This window comes from Urtica dioica, chromosome 1, assembly GCF_054948205.1.
Source record: "Urtica dioica subsp. dioica isolate 48M chromosome 1, U.dioica_male_clone48M_v1_H2, whole genome shotgun sequence".
Taxonomy (NCBI): domain Eukaryota; kingdom Viridiplantae; phylum Streptophyta; class Magnoliopsida; order Rosales; family Urticaceae; genus Urtica; species Urtica dioica.
In genome coordinates, this window is record NC_142756.1 from 8690104 (window position 1) to 8717836 (window position 27733).

General features: G+C 37.1%; 3 protein-coding genes and 1 long non-coding RNA gene across 4 annotated transcripts; 2 read left to right on the forward strand and 2 right to left on the reverse strand.

Annotated features, from left to right (window-relative positions):
- The first annotated feature begins 926 nt into the window (after nt 1-926).
- LOC149407009 (heavy metal-associated isoprenylated plant protein 28-like) lies at nt 927-1829 on the forward strand. Its single transcript, XM_089629218.1, has 3 exons — nt 927-998; nt 1114-1189; nt 1294-1829. The coding sequence occupies exons 1-3, from the start codon at nt 993-995 to the stop codon at nt 1656-1658; spliced, it is 447 nt and encodes a 148-aa protein (XP_089485344.1). The 5' UTR covers nt 927-992; the 3' UTR covers nt 1659-1829.
- A 3336-nt stretch (nt 1830-5165) lies between these two features.
- Nucleotides 5166-6706, reverse strand: LOC149407010 (uncharacterized). Its single transcript, XR_016301347.1, has 2 exons — nt 6392-6706; nt 5166-5397 (listed from the first exon to the last, which is right to left on the reverse strand). It is a non-coding gene; the product is annotated as an uncharacterized LOC149407010 (long non-coding RNA).
- Nucleotides 6707-7936: 1230 nt separating this feature from the next.
- LOC149407011 (heavy metal-associated isoprenylated plant protein 28-like) lies at nt 7937-8630 on the forward strand. The gene is made up of 3 exons (XM_089622223.1): nt 7937-7947; nt 8019-8094; nt 8199-8630. Exons 2-3 carry the CDS (start codon nt 8028-8030, stop codon nt 8573-8575), a joined length of 444 nt encoding a protein of 147 aa, XP_089478349.1. The 5' UTR covers nt 7937-7947; nt 8019-8027; the 3' UTR covers nt 8576-8630.
- A 16619-nt stretch (nt 8631-25249) lies between these two features.
- LOC149407012 (phospholipase A1-IIdelta-like) lies at nt 25250-27690 on the reverse strand. The gene is made up of 2 exons (XM_089628163.1): nt 26924-27690; nt 25250-25873 (listed from the first exon to the last, which is right to left on the reverse strand). The coding sequence occupies exons 1-2, from the start codon at nt 27686-27688 to the stop codon at nt 25421-25423; spliced, it is 1218 nt and encodes a 405-aa protein (XP_089484289.1). The 5' UTR covers nt 27689-27690; the 3' UTR covers nt 25250-25420.
- Between the last annotated feature and the right edge of the window lie 43 nt (nt 27691-27733).

Here is a 27733-nt window from a genome sequence, read left to right on the forward strand (position 1 = left end):
CGGATCTTCGATCACAGGAGATGTGGCCACGCCTGTGAGGTAGTCATCTTTACCTCGTCCCGATATGAACATGAGCACAGATTGGGACCACTGTAGGAAGTTGTGTCCATTGAGTTTGTGGCTCGTGATATGTTGGGAGAAGGATTCAGATTGCGACTGAGTGGGCGTGGTCTGAGTGGTGTTCATGGTGGTTGATTTTCTCTGCTCTGATACCATGTTGAAGTTTAGAGAGAGAGAGAGAGTCGAATCTGGAGAGAAGATAAAGAAAGAGAGAATCGGAGAAGAGAGAGAGAGTGTTCCGAGACTTTAAATATTTCTTATGTTTGATATTAATTTGTATCACCTATTTATACATATGGTGGGTACAAGAGAGAGTGTAATAAATACATGTGTAATAACTACTTCTAGGAAAAAGAGAATAATAAATATACACAGAGAACAAGACATAGGAAATAACATGAGAAATAAATGCGACAATTTCTCATGTGGAATGAGTTCCAAGGAGAGGACTTCCGAGGCAAGCTTCTCAGCGAAAGGACGAGCTGACGAGCTCGACGCGGAAGGGCGAGCTGACGAGCTCGATTTCAACAAGAACCTTTAATTTTATCATGCATGTTTAGCTTCTCGCGTTGCTCGACTTGTCAAACCAATTCAAAGTCAATGAGACCTCGATATGCACTAAACATCTTGCCATTAAAATATAGCGTGGAAAAAAATTACGCAGCTCACGTTTGACAGCTTCTACTAGTTTAGGGGTCTTTAATTAATCGTTATTCACGAGTCATTTCCTGTCCTTAGAAACATTTTAATAGTCGGTGCATTTAATAGTCTCATACAATTGTATTAAAATTGTATGAAAAATGTCAATATATAAGAAGAAATGTAGACCCTATTTTTTCATTAATCCCACATTGACATCAGAATGAGTACAAACTAAATATGTAGTTCACATTCATCAAAGTTGTTACGTCTCAAGGCCATTCACATGATCAATGTCGGTGAGGAATATTTCATCTCTCTCTCTCTCTCTCTCTCTCTCTCTCTCTCTCCTAGTTTTCTTGGTGCCTAACTGTGATAAAATAACGTGGTTAATTCGTGGTTCCATATATGCAGATCACTGAGATAAGAGTGCATATGAACAGTTCACGATGTGAATGGAACGTAAGAAAAGCTCTTGGTAAACTAAAAGGTAATACATACATATACGATATACATCGTACGTATGATCCATTAACGACAGTTTGTAATGGTATTCTTCATTACTTGATTCTTTATTTTTCTTATTTTATCAAGGCGTGTATGGAATTCGGATAGACATGAACTTGCAAAAGGTGACATTGTCTGGGATCGTAGACCAAAAGGAGGCTTTGGAGACTGTGAGGAATACCGGACTGAGAGCCGAGCTATGGAGCATAGCATACGACCCCACTGAGTGCGTAATATCTTCGGTAAACCCTAACAGCCAATCACACATCAGCAACGACCTGGTCGTTCACTCTGGCCAAAACCGTTCTCCGTCCAACGATTACTATGAGTATGAATATGAGGACAACCAGATGCGCGTTAGCGAAGTTGCATACGATGCTCCACCACGAATGTCTTTCTTTTGTTCTTGTCTCATTTTTCTTCTTCCCAGAGCCTGGACGAGGTTTTTGTAAGTGGGAAATTATTGAGGCCACGTGTGTGACCTATCGGTTAAATAAAAGAATGCTAATAATGAATAAAAGTAACTTCTTTGCCGGCAACATCTTTAAACATTTAAACATTGTAAGTGGATTAGTTTGTGCAATTTCTATTTTTACTTTTGACGAGATTTTTGTATGTGGGAAATAAAGAAATTATCGATTCAATAAAATAAATGCTAAATTTTCTTTTGAATAAAAGGTAACTTCCTTGTTGACGCCATGAATAGCCTTATTTTATGGTTCGACGAGACTTTTCAAGGACCGTATTTAAGTAATAATAGTAATACCAATAAAATGATGAAAAGTAATTGCATATAACGTGAATTGCTCAATTATTAAAATAATTACAAAATAAATAAAGCTTCTAACATACTAATACATCATGCTATACATTAGAGCAGCGCAAAAAAAACCGTAAACCGGACCGGACCGGTTATTTTTAGATCACCGGTCCGGTTTAAAACAGTTTTTTTTGCTTTCAGTCCAGTCCGGTCTAGTCATTGCAAAGGGTCCGGTCCGGTTTTTTTATAAAAAAAAACCGTTAAACCGGACCGGACCGGTTTATTTATAAAAATAAAATTAAAAAATAAATTAATTAATGTCCAATTAGGCATTTATCCATGTATTTACCTCCCATACATGATTATATGTCTTTGTTTTGGTAGAAAATTAATGAGTTTTTTTTTAATTATGTAAAACGGTTCAAAACGGTCCAAACGGTCTAGAATGATCCGGTCTAAACGGTTCAAAACGGTCAAAATGGTTCAAAACGGTCCGGTCTGATTTAAAACATTCAAAACGGTCCGATCCGGTCCGATTTTTACAGTTTTTTTGTCCGGTCCGATTTGGGTTTTTTTGAACCGTTTTGAACGGTCCGGTCTGTTTTTTTGGCCGATTTTGGACCGGACCGCTGTATTAAATTTGTTTCCATGTGAGACAATACCAAGTTACGTACTTTATAAATTTGAAGGGGTCAAAACGTTCGATCACGTCGTAGTCATATCGTATGCAATATGACGGGTTCTATTATTTATTTAGATTTCACGTTTTAGTCAGTTTAAGTAATCAAAAGCACATGCTGGAGTAATGTCAACTCTCTCTCTCTCTCTCTCTCTCTCTCTCTCTCTCTCTCTCATGTGAATAAGTTTCCTCAAAGCATGCAGTTTTTGAAATCAAGCAAAGATCTACACAACCTTTTAAAGTCATCACGCATTGTAAGTCAAGTCCATGTTTAACCTTCTAAAGTCATCATGCATTGTAAGTCAAGTTCATGTTTAGCTCGTTGCATTGATTGACTTGTTAACAAACTATGTGAATTAGTTTATTCCATCGAAGCATCTAGTACTCTCATGTGATCGATAATTTGTACTTTATGTACGTATATATATTATTTGACGACACTCGTGCACTTGTGATGTGTGTAGAGAACGGCCGGCTTAACCCAAATTGAGACTTAAAGCGAAATTTGAAATAACATATTTATGAATGAAAAAATAATTGAAAATACAAAAGCATTTTGTTAGGTTAAATAAAAAAATTCATTTTAATCTTAATTGATATTTTTTTACTAGACATAATTATTCTTTATTTATATTTGAATAAAAAAAATGACAATATGTCAGCATTAAAAAAAATACAAACAGAGAAAAAACATTAATTTAAATATAAAAACAAACCACAGAAATAAGTGAATAAAAATTAAAATATATCCTGAGAATTATTCTTTTTGTGCTGTAAGCGCTTTTTATTTTACATTAAGTGTAAATGAAATAATAATTATGTTTTATCATTGTTTATGGAATGACACAACAATATATATATATATATATATATATATATATATATATATATATATATATATATATAAAACACAACTATATAACAAATGGGCTTTAATCAGAGTGTTTTACACGGGCCTTTTTTTAATTCCCTCTCATACAAGAGCCTTATTTGGGTATGGCATTGTGAGTCTTCACATTAAAGTCTTATTTTATTTCTTTTTCTATAAAATTATACTACTATTTTAAATTTTTGGGCCTTTTTTTGTGGGTGGGCCTAAAGCGCATGCTTTACAACCCTTATGGTTGGGCCAGGCCTGGTGTAGAGAGAAATCTCCACAACACATGGATTTAGTTATATGATCAAATTATATGGATAAAAGTTTTTAAAATCCTGTGTTTCATTCTCATTTTTCATTATATTTATATTATATCTTCATAATACTTATTAAAACATTCACAGATATTTACAATTTTATTAACAAATATTTATAACTGTTATCTATGCGTTTATATTGTCGAAATTATGGCGCAGTCATTTCGGAAATTTTTGCCTTTGAATTTTTATTAGCCAGTAAATACGTGTTTTTTTTAATGACAGCTTTGCTACCAGTGGGAATTAAACCATGCCTCCACTTTGGAGGTGGTGTGGATTACATAGATTTGGTTATTTTATTTAATTACGTTGATAAAAGTTTTTTAAATCGTATAAATTGTTACATTCTTATTTGTTGTTATTCTAGTGTTGGCTGTTTTTGTTGTGTCAAAACTGTTGTTCTCTCTGATGTTGGAAACATTGTGTAGAACGTTTTGTGTCTGCTTTACACATTAGAGCTCTGACGTGGATATCTTATGACAGTCATTTTGTCTGATTTGCTTCCGCGTTTTTTCGATCGTCTAATGAGCGTTCTCCATTTGCATTGGAAAACCCTAGCCCAGGACAATATGCATGTATGTATCTTATAAAAGGTTCGCTTTCACTTTTGGGTTGTGTTACACATCTTGGTATCTCGTTGCAATTGTCATTGTCGATGCTCTGTATTTTCTAGATGTGTGTGTGGCTCTGTTTGATTGACTTCCATTACTAGAGCTGGTCACAAAGTTTGTTGTGTTGTTGATTCAGGTTATTGTAAACTCATATTGTTAAAAGCGTTGTTGAAACACTGGGAGAGTATGAGTGAGAAGTGAGGGGAGCTCAAACTTAGGAGGAGCCTGATGAGTTAGAAATTACTAGGGTAGTTTGAAGTTGAGGAGACCTGGAAGGTGATCATCCATGGCCGTTCGATGTTGTACTTAGTCTACCGTATAGTGAAGTTTCTCTTTCTATTGGGAGTATCATCCCTTCAAAGATAGGCACAGTTGGCCGAACTGGGTTACCATCTCTTATGTTCATTTACTTCCAGTTTACTTTCTTGTGTTAATTTGCTAAAACATCCGCAAAAACATCACCTAAACAGTAGATCTACTTTTCATTATTGTTTTTAGGTTCATATGTTTGTAGTACTGATTAATGTCTATTAACGGATATTTACAACTCTATTAACAAATATTTACTACTATTAGCTTTTGCAGTCAAGTTGTAATGAACGACATTTTAATCGTTCATTTTTTTATGTGCTCATATGTTCGAAATTGTCACAACCCGCGAGCTTCAGCTCGCCCACGAGCCGCGACCGATCAACTCCAATATCATACATATTAAACAATAGATCATAATACTTTTATATATATTAAAATAGTTTGCGAAAATCCGGGGAAATTTTTCGCTTTTATAACTTAGAGTCTTATAGCGACTCCTATACAAATACATTCCGGAATGTTTTAACAAAAGATACTAACCCCCGGTTAAGAAACCCCATAGCCCATAGGTCAAGGCAATACGCGCTCGGTCTCGGTCTTCGATCTCGTTTTCCGCTTACAAGCTTTTCCCTTATCTACATTACCAAGGGTCATAAAGCTATGAGTCGATTGACTCAGTAAGCGGGAGTCTAACCTATGAAAGAAAACATCTAATGCAGAGCCATGTGACGTGCAAATAATCACATAAGAATGCAGGATGCCATTGCCGCTAATTCTATAGCATGCATAATGTGTGATCACATCCTAGCTCACACTTGTCACTACGCAAGGTCATACATTTCTTTGTTCTAACCTCCGGAATGGCAAGAGACCAACTTCAGGCTTCGAGCAACCGCCTTCCGCTGGCCTAGAGTTTTCGTTTTGTCTGGGATCCACTAGTGGTACCATTTCCTTTTCATTATGACGTTAGCGCACTGGGCTCTTGACGGCAATGAGCTCGCGAATCGCGACCTTCACCCATTCCGCCGTAAGGTGCCTGCATCAGCTACCGTCGAGTCTCCAGTCCCGCAATGAGCTCGCGAATCGCGACCTTCACCCATTGCGTAAAGAGTACTCTGCGCACGGATTTTTAAATCCGCTTCATACAAGTCAGTGACTTGTAGGTACCACCGACAACGTTTTTAATCTTTGGGTACTCTAGCGTATAGAGTACACAACTAAGCATATACAGGAGAGCGTCTCGGGTTAAAACCCGAAAGAATTATTGTTTCCCTTTCATGCTCGTTAAGTGTTTTAGATTGAAGACTCAGGACGTGACTCCTGGTACTTCTACCCTCGGCTCGAATCCGAGAGTCCAACCTGCTCTCCTGTCATCTCAGATCTAGCCAAAGTCTATGGTTAGCAGAGGGATCTAACTACAACAAAGTAGCAACATGGCTGGTTCAAGTTAGCGTTTGAACCTATGGGTAAAAACCCAACTAAAATTTTCCATAAAGAGTGGCCGAAGCCTTAATCTTCATTGTTTGTGTCTTTTAAGGCTTTTCATACTCTTTATTATTATTAACACGTAAATGCACGTAAACAGGATTATTCCCTTGGTAAGTAGTTGACTTATGTCTCCACGCTTACCTGGAACAGCTCGACAGAAAGTTCGACAACTTCCAGCGATGTCTTGCTTTTCACGTTCTCCGGAATACTTGACACTTGTCGAAACGTCAAAGGAAGAGTTAATCGAGTTTTAACATCGATAACACTTCCCTCAAGACTTCAAATTCCTGCTTCGTTGCCTTTGACTCTGTTGGTTCACGCTCGTCCGTCTAATTCTGTAATCCCTTTCGCGGAATCCGATAACTAGTCAATTTCATGATTCCAAGCTCACATAAATTTCCGAAATCAAAACCCGACATCTCGACCCAAAAAAACCCGAACCCAAACAAATCAAGCAACCCAACACGAATCTCAAATCTAAACATAACTTGTCACAAATTCAAACATGTCAATAAAAACGAGCAAACATGCCCGTAAACCCATCTCGGCCATGATGACGTGACTTATTTTAATTGGAGGAACGACAGACAAAAAAAAAAAACAAAAGATCTGGATTCGTCAAAAAGTTCGATGTGACATCGTAGTCATATCGTATGCAATATGACGGGTGCTATTATTATTTATTTAGGTTTCACGTTTTAGTCGGTTTAAGTAATCAAAAGCATGCACATGCTGGTGGAATCTCTCTCTCTCCCTCTCTCTCTCTCTCTCTCTCTCTCTCTCTCTCTCTCTCTCTCTCTCCGAAGTGCAAGGATTTAAATGTTGCCAAAATTTCCCGATTTTCGCCGGTGATGTCGTTATCGCCGGAAAAACGGCCGACGAACTCATGAAAGTCGTTTTTCCATGTTATGTCGTTCGATTTTCGTCGAAAATGACGTGCAGGTTGTCCATGTCAAGTGATCAATACGTTTCCTCAACTCCCTTCTCTAGATACTATACCCACCAAGCATGCAGTTTTTAAACCAAAGATACCCAACATTTTAAAGCCATCATGGATTGTAAGTCAATTGTCCATGTTTAGCATGTTACATTGACCGACTTGTTAACAAATCAGTTCAAAGTCAACGATACCTCTATAAACACTAAACTTCCAGCCATTATATATGGGGTTTTCGTATGATAGCGTGGACAAAAACTACAACCCTCACGTTGGATAACTTCCATTCGTTAATTATGGGTCGTTAATTTAATATATAATAGGCGGTGTATATTTAATATGAATTCTAGAGGAAAATGTCTATATATACGGAGAAACGCGCAGACCTTGATTTTTCAGTAATCCCTCGTCCATATCACACTACAAGCACAAACTAAATCCAATTCAGATTCATTAAAGTTGGTACGTTTCAAGGCCATACACACAAGCAATGACAGTGAGCAATATTTCATCTCTATCTCTCTCTGTGTTGAGGAGAATACCACGTCAGCAGCATTGGATACTCAGCAAGTCAATGATGCTGAGTCAGCGCACCACTAGGCATAGTTAGTTAGACAGATAGATTGTAATTACAGAGTATTTAATGAATTCAGATCTGATGTAACGAACTAACAAGAATCAATAACAAATCTTGATTCCCCAATCTCTCTCTCGTTCTGTGATTGTGAGCTTGGAATCTTCTTGTTCAACTCTCAACTCTGTGTGTGTACTAGTTTTCTTGGTACTACTTGCATTATATAGAGTAGTTAATTTGTGGTTCTATACATACAGGTCACTGAGATGAGAGTGCATATGAACAGCTCTCGATGTGCAAGCAAAGTAAAAAAAGCTCTTGGTAAACTAGAAGGTAATGCATGCCATACCTGAATTGCATATTAGATATACTACATCTTATGATGCATTGGTGACAATTTGTAATGGTTTCAATACTTGATCCTTTATTTTACATAGGCGTGTATGGAATCGAGATAGACTTGATTTTGCAAAAGGTGACATTATCCGGGAACGCAGACCAAAAGGAGGTTTTAGAGGCTCTGAGGAAAATCGGTCTGACATCCGAGCTATGGAAAATACAGTACAACCCTTATAGCCAATTACACAGTCGCAACGTCCTCGTCGACCACTCTGGCCCACAACGTTATCCGTCGTACAACTACCGTTTCCAACACAAGTTCAGCCAAGATCTTATTAGCGAACTCGAATACAACAGCAGTAACAGTAGTAACAGCAAGAGATGCAACAAATGGCATATTCTATTATGTTTTATTTGCGCGGAAGATACTGTAAATGGTGTTCTGGTAGTCTTATTTTTATGCTTGGAACGGTGATCTATTATATAGCAAGGCATTAATTTATCCTATTGTAGAGTGATATGTTTTTATGTACCTTTCATGTTTTTTTTAGTAATAATACCCCACCATTCAGGCACGGATTTACAACAGAGCCAGAGCGGGCCTGTTACCCCCTGGTTCGAATCCCCTCTCCAGCTTTGTTTTTTTCCAAAATGTCATTGTAAACTGTCAAATAATTTATAATAATAAATTAGAACTTGGACCATTGTTTTATTTATTTATTTATTTATGGTAGACATTGATTTCTAATTAAAGACCCTCTCTAATTTGATAATTAAAATAAAGTCATTAAGTCTTAGAATATCTGAAGTTCTATGAATCTTGTTTTAATCAAATGGCTACACTTCCACACTTTCAAAAATTTATAATCCTTTCTTATTTATTTGAATTTTATTCTAATAAATATATTGATTTTAAAAAAAGTCTTTAGCAGATTTAAGTATGGAATTATATGTTGGTTATTTGATTCTGATTAATTTTTTGATATTTTTTTTTCATTAAGGATGATTAACTTTTTGATATTATTATTATATATATAAAGAAGAGTACGTTTTGACTGTTCATATAGACTCAACGTACTATTTCTTCTAGTAAACAAAATAACAATTGTATTACATAACATTACGACTGACTTCCAGACTGACTTTTCGTTCCCCGATTCTCAGATATTTTTGAAAGGTTTTTTAAAATGTCATCCCTCAATTCTTCCAAGAGTGTTATTTCGACCATTCTACACTCTCGAAGTCTTATCTAGATATTTGTGGAATTATTTTCTTCCCTAAAATGTGATATATATATATATATATATATATATATATATATATATATATATATATATATAGAACCAAGTTTCCCCTACATTTCATCGTTTTTCTTGCATTCGAACCTCTTCAAACCTTCTTGCATTCGTCTTCATTTTAATATTTGCAAAACAGGTAATTAGTCGACCCCACTATTTTTATCCTATCTAAAAATGTTTAATTTTGTTCTTCAAAAATAAAAAAGAGCCATGTTTACTTTATAGCGTAAGACACTGCTCTTAAGAGACCACATAATCAATTCAACAATGAGTCAAGTAATAAACACATGGCTCAAAAAAGTAACAAAGGCTCATATCTAGAAGAAAAAGATGAAAAACCAAAGGCTAAACTTGCGTTACATAAGCTTTCATTCAAAAAAACCATTAATAAAAAACTCAGAGACCGAAAATTTGCCCACATTTTAGCATGTGAAACCCATTTAGTCAACAAAATCGTGAGTGTGAGATGAAATAAGAATACAAATTCAAGTCAAAGGAAATTCTTTTAAAGATGATTTATAATTGAACAAACAATTCATGGATTAATAAACTTACATCAACATTCGAAATGGATTTTCTTCCTTTTCTGAAACAATCTCACTCTCAAGTATTTTGTCTTAAATCAATTATATCCCTTGATGTCCTATGGACTACCATCGTCCCTTGATTTGTGGACCCCGAGATTCTTGAACCCTAGCCACTCCTAAAACACAAATATCTCACAACCGTCAGAATATAAAGAGAGAGAGAGAGAGAGAGGCAAAATAAAAACAGCACGAAGAGGAAGTTAAAAAGGCTAACGTTGACGGATATCAAGATCCATAAGTGTCGTCAGGTAGAGAAATATATAAAACAATGAACCTATCCGCGGCCAAAACACGATGTTTTCATTATTTACCCGATTTTAAGCATTTTATAGCCTTTGGATCTCATCCAAAGGCTAATGTTGCTCCGGAAAAAAGCACTCATAAGCCTATTTGAAGGGTCCTTGTAAGCTCAAAACATTCATTCATTCATCTTTCCTTTTGCTTTAGTTTCCTATATAGAGTTCGGTAGTTTTTTAGGGCTTTGGAGATGAGAAAAAGTGTTCTTCCCAGGAATTGACAACCCGACGAGTCTCTTGATCTCTATTCCTTTTTTTTTTTTTTCTTCTCTTCTTTAATTTTCTTGAACTGACGTTTTTTTTTTTATCATGATTATGGATTTGTTTAACTCTAGTTCTTCTTATTCTTCTTCTTCTTCTTCGCTACGCCATGAACTAATCCCCTTAAGGACTATGGCATAGCTAGTCTACAATATGGTTTCGGATTCAATTAGATTACTAGTTGAAATATTTATTAATTCTATCTTTCTTTGCTCAATTCAATTCCATGTTTAATGCTTGTATGAGAGTCATGACCTCATTCTTGATTTTGAATTCAACTTGATGCTTGAGAAAGATTAGTGCGTGAATTGAATTACTGTGATTCATTCATACGCTAGAGATAGCTAGGTTGTTATGGAGTCGTTTATACATTCTTGTGTTCAATGCTTACCTTGTTTTTAGGAGTTGAGATCGAGAGATAAAATTTCGTCATAGGTTTAGGTTGCTAGATGCTCGAGAGAGGTTTAGTGATATCATTGTGAACGTGAATAGAAAAGTTTGAGTGTTTAATTTGTACGTAAATTCCGAGAATCCTAACCGTTGAATAGACTAGTGAAGCCATACTCATTACCTTCGCATAACCGTAAAATCATCGTTTACATGCTTGTTTATTTTCTTGTCAAAATGTTTTGTGACAACTTTTCCCCTCCATCTTTTAAGTTCTATTCGGTCTAGTTGATTTAATTATTAATTAAGCTTAGTCCTCGTGGGTTCGACATCCGTACTTACTATTCTATATTACTTGGTTGGCATGTGCACTTGCGTGTGAGAAAATATCGCAACAACTTTCTTGAACAAATGTGAGAAAATAATGTGAGTGTATGAGGAGTACTTGACTTTCTCTGGGAATCGAGATGGGTTGCAATTCACTTCTCACACGTCTGCCACGTGTAAAGCATTATTGACCCATTTCAAATCACATTAAAACCCACTTTCTAAAAAAAATACCCCGAAAAGCTTCAAAATAAACATATGGTTTTTCCAGTTGTCACTCCATCGAATTACACGTCAACCTTATGGAATGGAGTCAATGAAAACTTGGTTGATGGACACAATTAGAGAAAATTAATTCTCAATAATACATAGACCCAAGGCGGATCTAAGTATCTCAAATTGCACACTTTCAAGAGGTTCTGTGAAAATATCGACAAATTTCTTTTCTGTGGATATGTGCTTCAGCTCAATCACTTTTTTCTCTACTAATTCCTTGATGAAATGGTGCCTTATATCAATGTGCTTTGTTTTGGAATGTTGCACTGGATTTTTTGAAATGCTTATAGCACTCATGTTGTCGCAGTATAATGGCATAACATCTTGTTGAACATCATACTAGCACAACATATGTTTCATCCAGATCATCAGAGCACGGCTACTCCAAATGGAAATGTATTATGCTTCAGCTATTGACAATGAAATGATGTTTTGCTTCTTACTAAACCATGACACAAGGTTATTCCCCAAAAAGAAGCACTCTCCTGATGTACTTTTCCGATCTTCAGCACTGACTGCCCAGTCTGCATCACAATAGCCCACTAGACAATAACTAATGTCTTTGATTATTCATTTGACATTTGATAAATGGATTTCTTTCGGATTAGCTTGATATCTTGCACACACTCCAACTGAATAAGAAATATCCGGTCTGATTAATCATGCCTCTGTAGAGAGTTTGATCAACTGGAACACCATCTTCATCTTTGATGACCTTGATCTAAGTCGCTGCCAAAGTTCTCTTGTGTGCACCTTTCTCGAATTCAAACTTCTTCACCAGGTTTCTAGCATATTTTCTCTGGGAGATGAGATGTCTTCTGATTTTTGCTTGACTTGAAGCCCAAGAAAGTAAGAAATTTCACCTACCATGCTCATTTTGAACTCTCGTTGCATTTGTTCAACCATCTTCTACGAACTTGAACCAAATACAATGTCAACAACATAAATTAGGCAATGATGAAGTCTGACCTTGTGTGTTTCACAAATAGTGTTTTGTATACTCCTATTCAAGAATAGCCATGATCGACTAGAAACACAATCAACTTTTCATACCAGGCCTTAGGCGCCTGCTCCAACCCATATAGAGCTTTCTTCAACTTGTAGACGTGTTCAAGATGATGTGGATCTTCAAAACCTTTAGGTTGTACTACATAGACTTCTTCCGTGAGAAATCCATTCAAAAACGCATTCTTCACGTCCATTTGATGAAGCTTGAAGTTGAGAGGACACGCGAGGGCGAGCAGTAAATTATGTATTGTCTCCAGATGAGCAACTGGGGCAAACGTCTCTTCAAAATCTATGCTTTCAATCTGGGATTATCCTTCGGCCACAAAAGCGAGCTTTATTTCTAGTGATGTTCCCTTTCTCGTCATATTTATTCTTGAAGATCCATTTTCTACTGATGACGTTGGCATAAGGTGGACAAGGAACTAGATCACATACATTGTTTCTTTCAAACTCACCAAATTCCTCCTGCATTGCAACTACCCAATATTCGTCCATAATAGTTTCTTTGATGTTTTTGGGTTCAAGACTAGAGATAAAACATGAATGATTAATCATATCACGATAGTTAAGTGTAGGCTTATCTCTGAATCTTCTTCCTTCTAAAGGATTGTCGATGATTGATGAGATTAAATGATACTTCTAAATTCTGGAAGAATGTTGAAGTAGAGGAGTATGTGGAGCAGCTGCATTCAAGTCATGAACAAGTTCATCATCGGATAAGCCAAGAAATTTATCTTGAATATCCTCCTAAGAGTCTAGTTGACCAACTTCTTGAACAACCTGGAGAGGACAAGTTTCTTCATCTTCAGCTTTTCTTCTTCCTTCATCATCTATGAATGAGACATTTATGGACTCCATGATAGTGTTGGTTCGCTTGTTGAATACTCTATAAGCTCTTCTGGTAGTGGAGTATCCAAGGAATATTCCATCATCAGTCTTTGGATCCAACTTCTGCCTGTAGTTTATGTCATTTAAGATGTAATTAACATGAGCTGCCAAATACATGAAAGTATTTCATAGTAGGCTTTTTTCCATTCCACAATTCATAGCAGCTCTTCTCAGTTCCGGATCGAATGGATACTCTGTTGATGATGTAGCATGTTGTATTCACTACTTCGGCCTAGAATTTTTGTGGCATCTTCTTTGCTATGATCATTACTCTGACCATCTCACGGATAGTATGTTCTTCCTCTCAGTCACTCCAAGTACGCTTGCTTAACACTTTTCACCTGCTTCTCCAAGACATTTACAGAATCATTAAGCTTAGTTTTGTCACATATTAGACCAGCAACTTTCATCTCAAGGGCATTCTTCTCAATTTTCAGATCAGCAACATTCTGGTTTAGCTTTTTGTTGTTGTCGATGACTATGACCCATTTGTCATACAATAGCGAGTATTTCTTGATGATTTCATCTGCTGTTACTTCAGCATCTTCATCACTGCTTGACTCATCGGGGAGTTGTTCAACCAACTTCTGCTTTGTGTCTGTAACAACATTAAAAGCTAGATAGTCAAAGGTTTCATCATTCTGCTTGCTGCTGTCAGAATTTTCATCACTCTAGTTGGAATCTAATGACGTGTTCTTCTTCAGAGTATTTGCACGTTCAGCCTGGATATGACAAAATCATTTGCATTCTTTGCATTTGATTCCTTTAGACTTGTCTCCACGGTTCTCCTAATTTTTGTCACCAAATATGTTACTCTTCTGAAAGTTGTTCCCTCTTCTGTTCTGTGAGTTTGCAGTTAAATTTTTCCCTTGATCTCCACTGCTTCGGTTGACCTTCCTCATGAGTTTTCCAAAGTTCTTGGCAAGTAAAGCTATCTGATCGGAGAAGTCTTGATCATCTTCAACTTCAATGAGAGCTTCTGCTTTCATGGCTACACCTTTGTTCTTCATTTTTGGCTCCCTCTCTTTGACGTTCATCTCTAAGGTTTTCACTGAATCCCATCAGTTCATCAAGCTCATCCAGATCTTGAGTTTCTTTACAGTCGTCACATTCATGGTGAATCTCTCTAGAAGAGTTATCAAGACTTTGCTCACTAGTTTTGAATTTTCAATAGGTTCGCCAATGTAAAAGATTCATTAGAGATATCATAGATTCTAGCACTGCATTCAGAAATTGTTTCATCTTCTTTCATCATGATATTCTCAACCCTGGTAATAAGCATTCAAAGTCGTTGGACTTTGAGCTTATCTGTACCCTCATGAGCCACTCGCAGAATATCCCAAGCTTCCTTAGCAATTTCACAGTTTGAGATTAACTTGAATATATTCTCATCTATGACAGAGAATATGGCATTCATGGCTTTGGAATTACTTAACGTTGTGATAGATAGTTGTTCAACTAAGTTTTTGTGACTTCTTGTTGAACAACTGGTTGATTTTAACTAGATTAATCTAAATAAAAAATCAATCAACAATAATTTGAAAGCAATAAGGACACACAAGACTGGTAACCATGTTCAGTAACAAACCACCTACTCAGGGAAACTGATATGTCCGGCGTGAAAAACAATCCACTAATACGAATAGTCAAAGGTACATGAATATTAAGTTTGACAAAACTCTCATTCGCAAACACCTTTGTCTTTGACTCGTTCTCTGGATTCCTGCAATCACAGCTCCCCTCAGATTTGAGACTCATTCTCACGTTCACACAATCTTCTCCTGAAGATTGACAAGGACTTCAATGCGAAAACACACGTTCTCATCCACTCAGTATGACAGTACACAACTTGCAAGTTTCTTTAAGCTCATTGTCGATGATAATCTCCAGAATAGAGAGACGAACTCAAAGTTATGGCTACGTGAATTTTACCAAGCAGAAAAGGTGAAGTCGCTCAAAACAAACCCTAGGTGGATTTATACAATTGACTTCCTAATCTCTCGCGAAATCTAATAAGTCAGATTCTCCAAATCCGATCTTATATTCCATGAAAATTAGAACCAAACAAAGTGTTTAGTTTCTCTTTTTCGCGCGGGATGAAAAAGAAATAAGTACCCCAATGAATCCAAGAAGTGTGAATATGTATTTTTAAGTCTATAATAAACTCACTTGCACTTGTTATCGTGCATATATATATAAACTCGCTAGCACCTGTTATCATGCATGAATTATATATGTAGTCATAGTCAGGGACGTTATTTGGATGGTGTGGGTTGACATTATTCAGAAACTATGTTTTTTTATATTTACTTGACCTGTATGTTAGATTCGAATATTCCGGATGATAACCATCACCTAATTCAATGATCGAATCATGTTGAATAATTAAGAAAGCATAAATCAATAGCAGACAGTACCTGATGAATTCATGACAGTTGGTCTTCTAGATCAACACGTATATCCTAGAGAGCTCTTTGTTTCTCTCTTGTTTCATTCTGACGATGGAATATCATAAAGTGATAAGTCAGTACATGTGACCTAGCGACTAGCCGTATTTATAGGCAATCATTAGGTTAACCTAGCGGGCTTCTTATTTAAGCTCATCACAAAAATAGAAGTCATAGTAGTCTACATATTAAAGGCCCACAACTTGTTAGATACATTAAAGCCCAATATCTGCATACCAAATTAGATCACTTTCAACGGGTAATCTTTATTGACAGTCTACAACACATAATTTTTTAATATATAAGCTCAATGTTGGATAAGCATCCAACAATCTCCCACTTGAACTATATGTTTAACCTTAAAATTATGCATCCCAACATATAACCGTAGGAGCTCAACTTTACTGTCATTACCAAAACGCATCTCATAACCAATCCAATCCATTAACCATACCGACATAGGATCAAAGAGGTATTCGCTAAATCTATTGTAGATATACTCATCAATGGTCACGTATATCCATATAACTGAACGACATGGATTATGAAATGGATGTGCAGTATGGAAATTTCATGTTATGTGACCTCAACATGCATATTTCCATTTGGTCATCCTTAAACCTTAGTGAGATCAAACCATATACCAGAAAGCAGAGTCTAAATAAGCCAACACTTTATTTCTGCAGAAAACTTCGATAATCATAAATAAAATGAAACATGTCTATGACATCTCAATGTTGGATAAGCATCCAACAATCTCCCACTTGAACTATATGTTTAACCTTAAAATTATGCATCCCAACATATAACCGTGGGAGCTCAACTTTACTGTCATTACCAAAATGCATCTCATAACCAATCCAATCCATTAACCATACCGACATAGGATCAAAGAGGTATTCGCTAAATCTATTGTAGATATACTCATCAATGATCACGTATATCGATATAACTGAACGACATGGATTATGAAATGGATGTGCAGTATGGAAATTTCATGTTATGTGACCTCAACATGCCTATTTCCATTTGGTCATCCTTAAACCTTAGTGAGATCAAACCATATACCAGAAAGCAGAGTCTGAATAAGCCAACACTTTATTTCTGCAGAAAACTTCGATAATCATAAATAAAATGAAACATGTCTATGACATAAAAGCACTAAATATAGCAAACAACTAACTCCCACTAGAACTTAATATTCTGAGCTGAAATAACACACATATGAGCAATATGACTATTAAACAATTTGGGTGGTAGTCCCTTAGTAAGCGGATCCGCAATGATGGAGTTTGTTCCGATGTACTCGATAGACAACTGTCTACTCTTAATTTTTTCTATCACTACCAAGAACTTGATGTCGATGTGCTTCGACTTCGTAGAGCTCATGTTGTTGTTGTTGGAGTATAGTACGGAAGATTTATTGTCACAAAATAACCGTAGTGATCTTTCAATGCCATCTACTATGCGTAGCCGGTGATAAAATTACGCAACCATATTCCCTGATTGGATGCCTTATAACAAGCTACAAATTCCGTTGTCATGGTGGAAGATGCTATAAGAGACTGTTTAGCACTCTTCCATGAGATAACACCTCCAGCCAGGATATATATAGACTAATGTTGATTTCATACTGGCTTGGCATCAAGCAAAATCAGAGTCAGTATACCTAACGATCTCGATCTGATCTGACCTCCGATATGTGAGCATGTAGTCTTTTGTTCTTTGTAAGTACCGCAAGGCTTGTCTAGCTGTTTTCCAATGGTCCATTCCTGGGTTGCTTATATATCTTCTCAACATTCCTGTAATGTACGCAGTATCTGGAAGCGTACAAACCCGAGCATACATCAGACTTCCTACTGCCGAAGCATAGAGAATCTTTTCCATTTCCTTTTCTTCAAAGTCATTCATAGGGCACTGATTGAGACTAAACTTGTCTCCCTTAGCCACATGGGTAACACTTGCTTTACATTCCTGCACGCCATATCTCTTTAAAACCTTTTCTTTTTCGATATAGCTCTTTTTTGTGATAATCCAAGAATCCCCTGAGAGCGATCTCAAAGTATCTGGATTCCTAATACAAAAGAGGCGTCACCAACATCTTTCATCTCAAAATTCTTAGCTAGAAATCTCTTGGTTTCGTGCTTGATGAATCCATGACGGTTGGTTTTCTAGATCAACACGTATACCCTAGAGAGCCATCTATTTCTCTCTTGTTTCACTCCGACGATGGAATATCAGAAAGTGATAAGTCAGTATGTGTGACCTAGGGACCAACCGTACTTATAGGCAACCATTAAGTTAACCTAGCGGGCTTCTTATTTCAGCCCATCACAAAAATAGAAGTTATAGTGGTCTACACATTAAAGGCCCACAACATGTTAGATTCATTAAAGCTCAATATCCGTGAATCAAATTAGATCACTTTTAACGAGTTTTATATATATATATATATATATATATATATATATATATATATATATATATATATATATATATATATATATATATTGACAGTTCACAACACATAATTGTTTAACTACCGACCGGCCTAAATATGAAAACATTTAACTTGGTTTCTAAGTTTGGTTTAAAATAATTTGTATTGTAAAATAGAAAGTTGTTTTGGTATACTTTGATCCACCTTCGATTAAGGTATTCATCCCAATAAAAGTATAGACACTCCGATTTTATGGAAAAATCGACTACGGATTAAAATACCAGCAAAAAAATTTGAGATTCTTACGAGCTGGTGTAATAGTATTTCCGAGAGCAATATAATAAAAATAATTTGTATTATATTTTCACACAAAAAAGACAACCAAAAAGCCAAAATTACCTCTCTAATTGAATTTGGGTCCAAACAATCATATCTGCCCACAGATAACCATTGGGCCTGGTTTTAAGGTCTAGGCCTGCTAAGACGTTTTGCCTTTTTGTGAGACCAAACTATTTTACGAGACCCCTCAAATTTATGCTACAAAATAAATCGGTCATTGAGTGCTAATTTTATATTATTTTCTGTACAACATTATAAATTATCCATCAGAGCGGTAGGAGTGTACAAAAATTGACCGAAAATTGGTTAAATCGGTAACCGAACCGATCCGGAACTGAAATTCGGTGCCACGTCATCAAACCAAAAATTCGGTTCGGTTAACCGAAACTGAATTTAAGAATCGGTTCGGTTATCGGTTATTTAACCGATTTTTTTTTATCCAGATTTGAAACCGGATAACCGATTTTAGCCGGATAAAAAACCGGATAACCGATTTGGATAATTGTATGATCTTTAAATTTGGTCATCCAATTTTGAAATCGGAAATATTATTATTCAAAGCCATACTTGCAATTTTAATGAGTAATTGTTAGGATTGCTAGTAATTAGTGGTGCGACTACGGGTACCGGTTTCGTATGGATCTTGTGCACGTAGTGAAAAGAGTAACCATAATTAATTGAATCAGGCGTGTTCAATTTATATTGTTCCGTTCATTTCGCTTTCTGAATTCATTAATGTTGTTAGATTAAATCTAGGCGCGTGTTCATTGGGTTGTTTAACAATTAGGGCTATTTATCGGCGCAACGTCATGATTAGCTAATATCAAAGGATTGCGAAGATTATACGCCGCGTGTGTCGATTTTATGTGGACGTTGATTTCAATAGAGTTGTGTGAGCATTGTCGAACCAAAGTTGGATAGGATTGTTGTGGGAGCCAATGAAACCTTAATCGTGTCTTTTTTCATTTGATTTTCTCAAGTAAATTTTAATAATCTAAAAACCCCCCGATTCTTTTTGCTTTTATTTGTTTCTCCTGAAATTTAGAATCAATTTATTACACTAGGTCCTTGTGGGTTCCACCCTTATTTATCGCTATACGTTAGTGTTATTTAAGGTTATTTTTGGTCGCGGTACGACACGCATCAAACACCATAATGTTTGTTCCGCTCACTCTCCACTAATGCAAGACACTTATCGAGGAAATCAATAGGGCTTTGTCGTCTTGTAATGTTAGACGAAAGTCAACGGTAGGATATGATAAAAATGTGGCTTAAACATTAACCTAGAGACTCAATATCACCAAAACTTACCAATTCTCACATGATATTTTTTTTAAGGATAAATTACAAGAATACCCCCTGAACTCGAAGCTCGGTAACAACTCACCCCCTAAACTCGAAATTTCCACAAAAACTACTCTGATCTTTCAATTTTGTTGAATTGCGCCCATTCCGTCTATTATTTTCAGTTACCAACCATGACAAACCCACGTTTTCGACACATGACCCATCAACGAGGTCAAATTATTTCATTTTATTATTATTATTATTATTATTAACATTAATCCAAATAATAATTTAATCTTTAAATATATAGACCTGCTAAATAAAATCTCTGTATTTTATTTAAGAAATAAAAAAAAAGTAGATCTGAATAAGCTCAAAATTCCCAGATTTCCTATTTCTTCTACTTCTTCACCGACGTCTCACCATGGGTGGCGATCACGACTTCGCACCCTTGTCTGATCTTGAAGCCCTGCTCTTCGATCGACTGACCGCCCACGATCGACACCACTCTGATGCCGAGATAGTGCGCGAACTTGATGGTCTCGTCTTCGATCTGCTGTGCGAGCTCGGGGGTCGGCGCCATCACCACCACAGCTTGTTCTCCTCCCACTTTCTCATCGACCGAGGGATCTTCGAGCCTTTCTCATCCCAGCGCGGAACCCTCGCCCGAACAAGAGCTGAGCCTCGTGGGGGTTCTGGTACAGCACGTTCATGTCCTGAGACGTGTCTTCTCTGTTTTCCCAGTCAAAGAGAACCGGAACTTCTCGCTGGGCTTGATCACGCGCTTCTTCGGCTTCTTCGACCCCAGATACTGCTCCTTTATCGCTGCAAGCTCTTTCTCTTGCTCTCGCCCGATTTGCTTCGCCTTGCCTTCGTCTTCGCGCTCTCTCTCGCGATTCTTCCTATCGGAATCCCAGTCTCGATCTCTTTCCCTATCTCTGTCTCTGTCTCGAACAGACCTATTATCCCTATCTTGTTGATGGCGTTTCTGTTCCTGGAACTCATCTTGGCGGCGCTGGAGAGCCAATTGCTCGCGCTGTTCCTTCGAAAGGAACACTGGCTTCGAGAGTCCGCCGGCCGAGGTCGGCTTCGACGGGTCTTCCAATGGTCGTTTCATTGAGGGCTAGGGTTTGCTCTGAAGAAAATCTCTGAATCCGACTTTGCTCTGTCCAAATGGAACAGAGAGGATTAGAGAGGATAGTTGGGGATCTTTTCTGATGTTCTGATGTTCTCGAAGCTGAGTAAGAGTGAGAGTTATAAAGAGGGATGATGGTTTATTTAATTATTTAAGCAATATTATTAATTTTCCCTTCAAATAATAATCACGTGAGAGTCATGTGCTCATTTTAACGGAATATTTTTGACAGAAGGGGCAATACTTTAACAGAATGAGAGTTCAGGTGATTTTTTGTGACTTTTTCGAGTTCAGGGGGCAGTTCGTTACCGACCCTTGAGTTCAGGGGGCATGAGTGTAATTTATCCTTATCCATTTTTTAACTCACCCCTCTCCCACGTTCATGGCACAAAATTTTGCCTTTCGAAAACATTTCCTTTCCTAAGTCTTTATTTCACAATGTTTCCCCCCAAACTTCGACTATGCAACGATCTAGTCTACAAAACTAATGTCACAGAATACCACGCTAAAAACTAAAAACAAATAAACAATAAAACGCAGAAATCAAACACTATTTTATTGTACTATTTTTTTTTCTTTTTCCTTTTTTCTTTTTTGTATATTTTTTTCTTCTTTTTATTTTTATTTTTCTTAGATACAAAACAATAAAAATAAAAACAAACAATCACCGACGTGGTGTCTAATGAACTATAAAACACGTAGAGACTAGTCGAAAAACATGTCACAAAATCGAAAAAATTCACTCAAAATGTCACTCTAGAGTCGTTAAGTCAACATAATTCTTTGTGGGATTTCAAACATTATTGGCCCGACTTTTTCCGACCAAGTATTGAGAACGAAAAATCGTTCGGCTTTTTTTGCAAATGGTGTTCAAGGATAGTAGTACGGGTTGGATTTTTGGCTCTGATTGGTCCAAATGAAGGCCTAAATCATTTTCCCAAGGTTTGTGTCAGGTCATTTCACCTCGAAGGTGGCTAGAATGGTTCTTAGTGTTTGTGAGCTAAAAGTCATTTAAAAACGTGATCGAACCCCTAAGAGGCTACTTAAAATCCGGGGCGGACGTGTGTGCATAAATGGTAAATATCAACCAAGATTGCGCTACTCAAACCTCTAGCCAATCACAATGAAACACAAAAAAAAAAAACAAAAAAATTAAAAATAAAATTGACTCAAACTCGGATTTCTTCGAAAAACATGGTATCATTGGAAAATAACTAGAGAAAACACTTTAATAGTTATCACTAACAAGCAATCACCAAATAAAATTAAGAAAAGAAAAAATTTAAATAAAAAATCCTAATCTAACAGAATTCCCCCACAACATAGTTCATCCCCCAAACTTAATATCTACATTGTCCTCAATGTAGGGCTATAAAAACACTAAGGAGAGAGAACATACCTCGCGGGGGTAGTCGAACGCCCCTACTCGTCGCCGTTGCGTTCAGGTAGCGGTGAATCTTCTTTTTCATGGCACTTTTTCTTCCTCCAGACCTATTTGAACGGTCTCAATCAATGTCTTCGCCATGGCTTGAATGGAGACTTCGGCTTTGCACCCTTGCTCGCACCTAGACATCTTCTTTTCTTTTTCGCGCTTTCCAGCTTTGTAGATCATGAACGTCTCTTCCTCGTTCTTCATGCGTGTCGTCAGCTCGCATTTTTTGCACGTTGATGCGAGCACCACATGTGGCTAAGAAGGCCCTTCCTAAGAGTATGGGGATCTCCCGGTCCTTGTCCATGTCGATGATGTAAAAATCGGCTGGAAAAGTAAATTTTCCGACTTTGACGAGGAGGTCTTCCACGAACCCGCGCAGGCGCCTTACGGTCCAATCCACCAGTTGGAGACTACTGCGCATCACTAGAACAAATATAGGTAGCGGGTGCGACAAAAGTGTTGACCGCCTTCTGAATTGACTTGTGCATATCCGAAACAGACACTAACTCTTTTCTAACACCATACACAACTCGAATATGCATCATAAACCAATACCAAGATTTGTCATTTTCAGAATCCATAATACTAAAGGCTAATGGAAACAAATGATTGTCACCATCTTGAGCAGTAGCCAATAGTAAGGTACCGTGAGATTTTCCTTTCAAGAAAGTACCATCAACGGATATTACCGGACGGCAAAATTGGAATCCTTGTACCGAAGCATCAAATGCAAGGAAGAAATACCTAAAAGTACCATCGGGTTCAGTCTCGGTCACAGTATACGAACCTACAAAAGGACAAGGTAAGTATTTAGTAAATAAATCCTTAATTTACAATGAATGTAGTAAATAACAAATATTAAACTGTAAATATAGTGTAAATGTATATAATATTTACAGATTTATTGTATTGTAAATAAGTTGAAAATATAAATTAACAAGTCGGCGAAAACTAAAAAAATATAAAATAATAACCTGAGTTTTTCTCTCTGATCATTTCACCAACTATTGGTAAATGGCTATATGACTGTTCAAAATCACCACGAAGATCCCTCAGAGCTTCTTTACGACCCTTCCATGCCCTATAATATGTAACCTCCACATTAAATCGTGTCCTCATTATTTCAGCAACACCGGATGGCGTAATTTAATTTTCCAATGAACCCCTGAAATCATCTTTGACACATTTGCTAATAAAAACAGAAGATGCGTGTTTATTCTTTTGCACAATTGATTGTCCATAGCAAGTATGATCTTTAAATATGACCTTATGACCCACAATCCAGATTTCTTGTAAACCGACGCATTTAACTTCCAAGAACACTGAAGATTCGAACAACCAATGCTCTAACGTGTTTTACTTGATCTAAACACCTTGAATTCAAAATTGTTGCGAACATCAGTCATACCAATAGCCGTTCGAAGTACATCTTTGCGTCTAAATAAGTTATTGACATTAATTTCAAAATTCATAGGAAAATTCCTCAAATCGGGTTCATCATACAATACAATTTCTGCCCCAGAATCTTCTTGACTACAATAAGGCAATAATGTTTTCGTTGATTCATGGCATTGTTGCTCAAATAATGCTATAACGTGTTTTACTTGATCTAAACACCTTGAATTCAAAATTTTTGCGAACAGCAGTCATACCAATAGCCGTTCGAAGTACATCTTTGCGTCTAAATAAGTTATTGACATTAATTTCAAAATTCATAGGAAAATTCCTCAAATCGGGTTCATCATACAATACAATTTCTGCCCCAGAATCTTCTTGACTACAATAAGGCAATAATGCTTTCGTTGATTCATGGCATTGTTGCTCAAATAATTTCACTGAAAAAAAAAAAAAAATTAGAGTGACAAAAACGATTAACAATACTGCATAATTGAGAGAGAAACGCATACCTTAATCAATTAGAGAAAATGACGAATAATCATCCATGGTGTTTGGACGGTTATGAATTCTGGGAGAAACAAATTTGAACGTTCAATCGTCTGAAATTATGAACAACACGCTGAAAACTGTAAAATTTGAATTACAATTGGCGGCCAAAATATAATGAGAGACTATCGGCCATAAAAAGTTTATCAATAAATGGAAATTTTTTTAACAGATTGCAAGTTAATGTTATGTAACGAAATTAGAAACTAATCACCTAAAAACATGTGCAAAAGTTATTAAAAGATTCTCGTCCAAAATTTGAAAATTTCAGTTAAATACTTACCTATTCAGTTTAAAATATTTGATTCAAATTAAAAAAAATGCCTAAATTTTAGTTACAAAGCCGAATATTATAAGGGCAAAGCTGTAAAAAAAAATCATAATTAATATGATACGACGTAAGCAACTTGGCTATTTACAGATTATTTATTAAACGTTGGCTAAATTAAAATTGCTATATGTTATGTAGCTTACGTAGTCAATTTGTTAAAATAACTGTCGTCCAAACTCGTACAGCATGAGCTTGGACAACACAAAATAATTGTCGTTCAAGATTTAGACAACAATTTTTTGGTGTCGTCCAAGCCAATTTTTGTAGTAGTGGCGGGAGCAAATTGTTAACCGTAGTTGAGGGGCAAGAGTAATTCACACCCTTCCTATTATAACACCTTTTCTCTCTATGTCTCTCCACGTCTATATAACAGTATAACATCGAACCAAATGATAATCGTAGAATGAACGTAGCCCGTGATTAGTTGCAAACAAATGCAGTGCACAAATATAGTAACGCCCCAGTAACAATAATATTGATAACAAACGCATAAAATATCTTGATCTTACCCACACATTATTTTCAAACCAATCTTATTCTAAACAGCGATTAAACTCGAATGTGAATTTCTTAAATATGAAAACACACGTACAAAGATCAAAAGAATGTAAACATTATAAGAGTTTCTCGAGAGAGGTCAGAGAGAGAGGTTAACCATCTGATCAGCCGGCGGCGGAGGATCGAAGACCCACTCGTCGGTGGCCTCGTAGTACTCCATGCCCTTGTTGCGCTCCGTCCACCACTTCCCCGGGATGTTGTGTTCGGACTTGAGGGATCGGCCGGACTTGTTGACCAGCGCGAGACTCCGTTTGACTTTCATCTCGAACGGCCCTCCCATCCCGTTCCAGCCCGCAACCACGTGGAGGTTCGCCTGAAGGTTGTGGAAGTCCTCGAACGCCTCCGTGAGAAGCTTCGACTGTAGGTGAGGCGACCTCTTTGTGTCGATCTCCAGCTCTGTGGTTGCGATCGCGACATAGATTAACAAGAGCGAATCTGGGGACCTCGGCACCACGTCCCAGATGTTGTTGACTTGGAGGATCTTGAGGTTGGGAAGGGACAAGGCTCGCTTTCCAAATGCCTGGTTCCCAACCTTCACAAGGGCGGATCCACGCCGATTAGCTATGGCTTCTTGAGCCCGCCTAATTTTTCTCTTTCTAACATTTAATATTCCGGCGATGAAGTTTCTGTTTTAACTATTACAAAATAATCATAGTTTTCTATAGCTTTAATGAATAGTCAATGGGCTCATTTATTAACTTAAGATAGTTTGTCTAACTTGCCCTTATGATTAACGAGTAAAAATTAATTCGGATAAAAAAAAATCAATTAAAAGTTTCGAATTCGAAATCAGTTCTTTTATTTAAATAATGAAAATATTTAGAAATAAAAGTTATTATTTGGATTAAAAATATATATAAAAAAAAAAATTGAAACTCCATTTATCTTATATATTTAGCTCATTTGAATTTCATCATTTTTGTAAATTTAAACTGCCATTTTGATTTTAAAATTAAAAAAAATCGAAAAATAATTCTTAAATAAATCTAGGTTATTTGAGAGTTTTTTATGGCGAAAATATATATTCAACTATACGCAAATCATATTTGTTTTAAAAACAAAAAGTTATGTTTGTAAACAAGCAAACTAGTAATTACACACCAATTTCGTTTTTAAAATGCAAAATAATTTGGTTTACAAACAAATTTTTATTGCTTATATAGATGGCTAGCTATTTGTAAAACAAACCAAGAAATAAATATTTACGTTTATTGTTTGATTGTTTTTCAATATATACTCACTGTTTTTTTAAATAAGCTGGAAATAATAAAAATGACTGTTTGTAAGTAAACAAATAAGTAAACTCTCCCCTAAAACAGTAGATATATATTTATCCACATGTATATATATACATATGAATTATATGCAAAAAGATTGATAAAATATATACCATGCATATAACTTTATGTATAAGGGTAAATATTTTAAACCAAATCAATTCTAATTTTTTTAAATAATTATATAGCGATTATTATTCACTATATAAGTATAAAAATTAAAAAAAATAATAATAAAAAGGGTAAAAAAAGAGCCTTTATTTGACAATCGCCCACAAAATATAACTTTTGGCTCTGTCATGTACCTGCGGGCATCCGAACGCCACCACCGTGATACGCACGTCCTCGCCGCCGGCCACCTTGTTCTCCGCCAGGTCAAACCCACTGAGCGTGGCTAGGGACCCACCGAGGCTGTGCCCGGTCACCACCACGCTCAGCTTCTCTCCGGCATACTTCTTCTTGATCGCCTCAACCACGGACCAGAGCTGGTCCCTAGCGCTGGACTTGACATACGGCGAGAGAGAGTTCTTGGAAGTATAGATCCTGAGCCACCCTTCGTGCACCGCCTCGCGAGCCCGCGAGTCCTCCGAGAGCAGCGGTGCAGCCGAGACCGGAGCGGCCCCGAAGACGTTGCTCTCCCACTCGGAGGCCATGATGGTCCCGCGCCACGCCACGTAGACCTCGCGCCGCCCGACTTCTCGGCTGACCTCGTCGGTGGTGATCGCCACGTAACCGAACCAGTTGGACTCGGCGTCCCACGCGTCGGGGATGATCAGAGGATGGAGGAAGAAGGTGCCGTCGAAGAGCGTGCCGATCCCCGCGGTGGCGTACAGGAACGACGCCACGTGGAAGCGGGACGAGTCTTTGAGCATGACGTGGCGGAAGAAGTCGGCTTTTCCGTGGTTGGAGTTTCCGCGGTTGGGCGACTCCGACGTGGAGTTGAAGGCGTCGTACGTGGCCTGGCAGAAGTCACCGCAGCGGAGGATGAACTCTCGGAGACTCAGGTTCAGCTCCGGCTCGATCAGACCATCCCAGTTCTTCCCGCCGGTGATCTCGTCCCAGGTGGCCATTCTGATGGATATTTGAATATTATAATTATATTTATTAATTGCGGG

What these genes read in the sequence shown, in the direction of transcription:
- LOC149407012 (XM_089628163.1), bottom strand. Translation starts at nt 27,688, where the DNA reads ATGGCCACCTGGGACGAGATCACCGGCGGGAAGAACTGGGATGGTCTG. An exon ending in TGGCGTTCGGATGCCCGCAG is followed by an intron (nt 25,874 to 26,923) that starts GTACATGACAGA and finishes GCCCTTGTGAAG; the next exon opens with GTTGGGAACCAGGCATTTGG.
- LOC149407011 (XM_089622223.1), top strand. Translation starts at nt 8,028, where the DNA reads ATGAGAGTGCATATGAACAGCTCTCGATGTGCAAGCAAAGTAAAAAAA. An exon ending in AGCTCTTGGTAAACTAGAAG is followed by an intron (nt 8,095 to 8,198) that starts GTAATGCATGCC and finishes TATTTTACATAG; the next exon opens with GCGTGTATGGAATCGAGATA.
- LOC149407009 (XM_089629218.1), top strand. An exon ending in AGCTCTTGGTAAACTAAAAG is followed by an intron (nt 1,190 to 1,293) that starts GTAATACATACA and finishes TATTTTATCAAG; the next exon opens with GCGTGTATGGAATTCGGATA.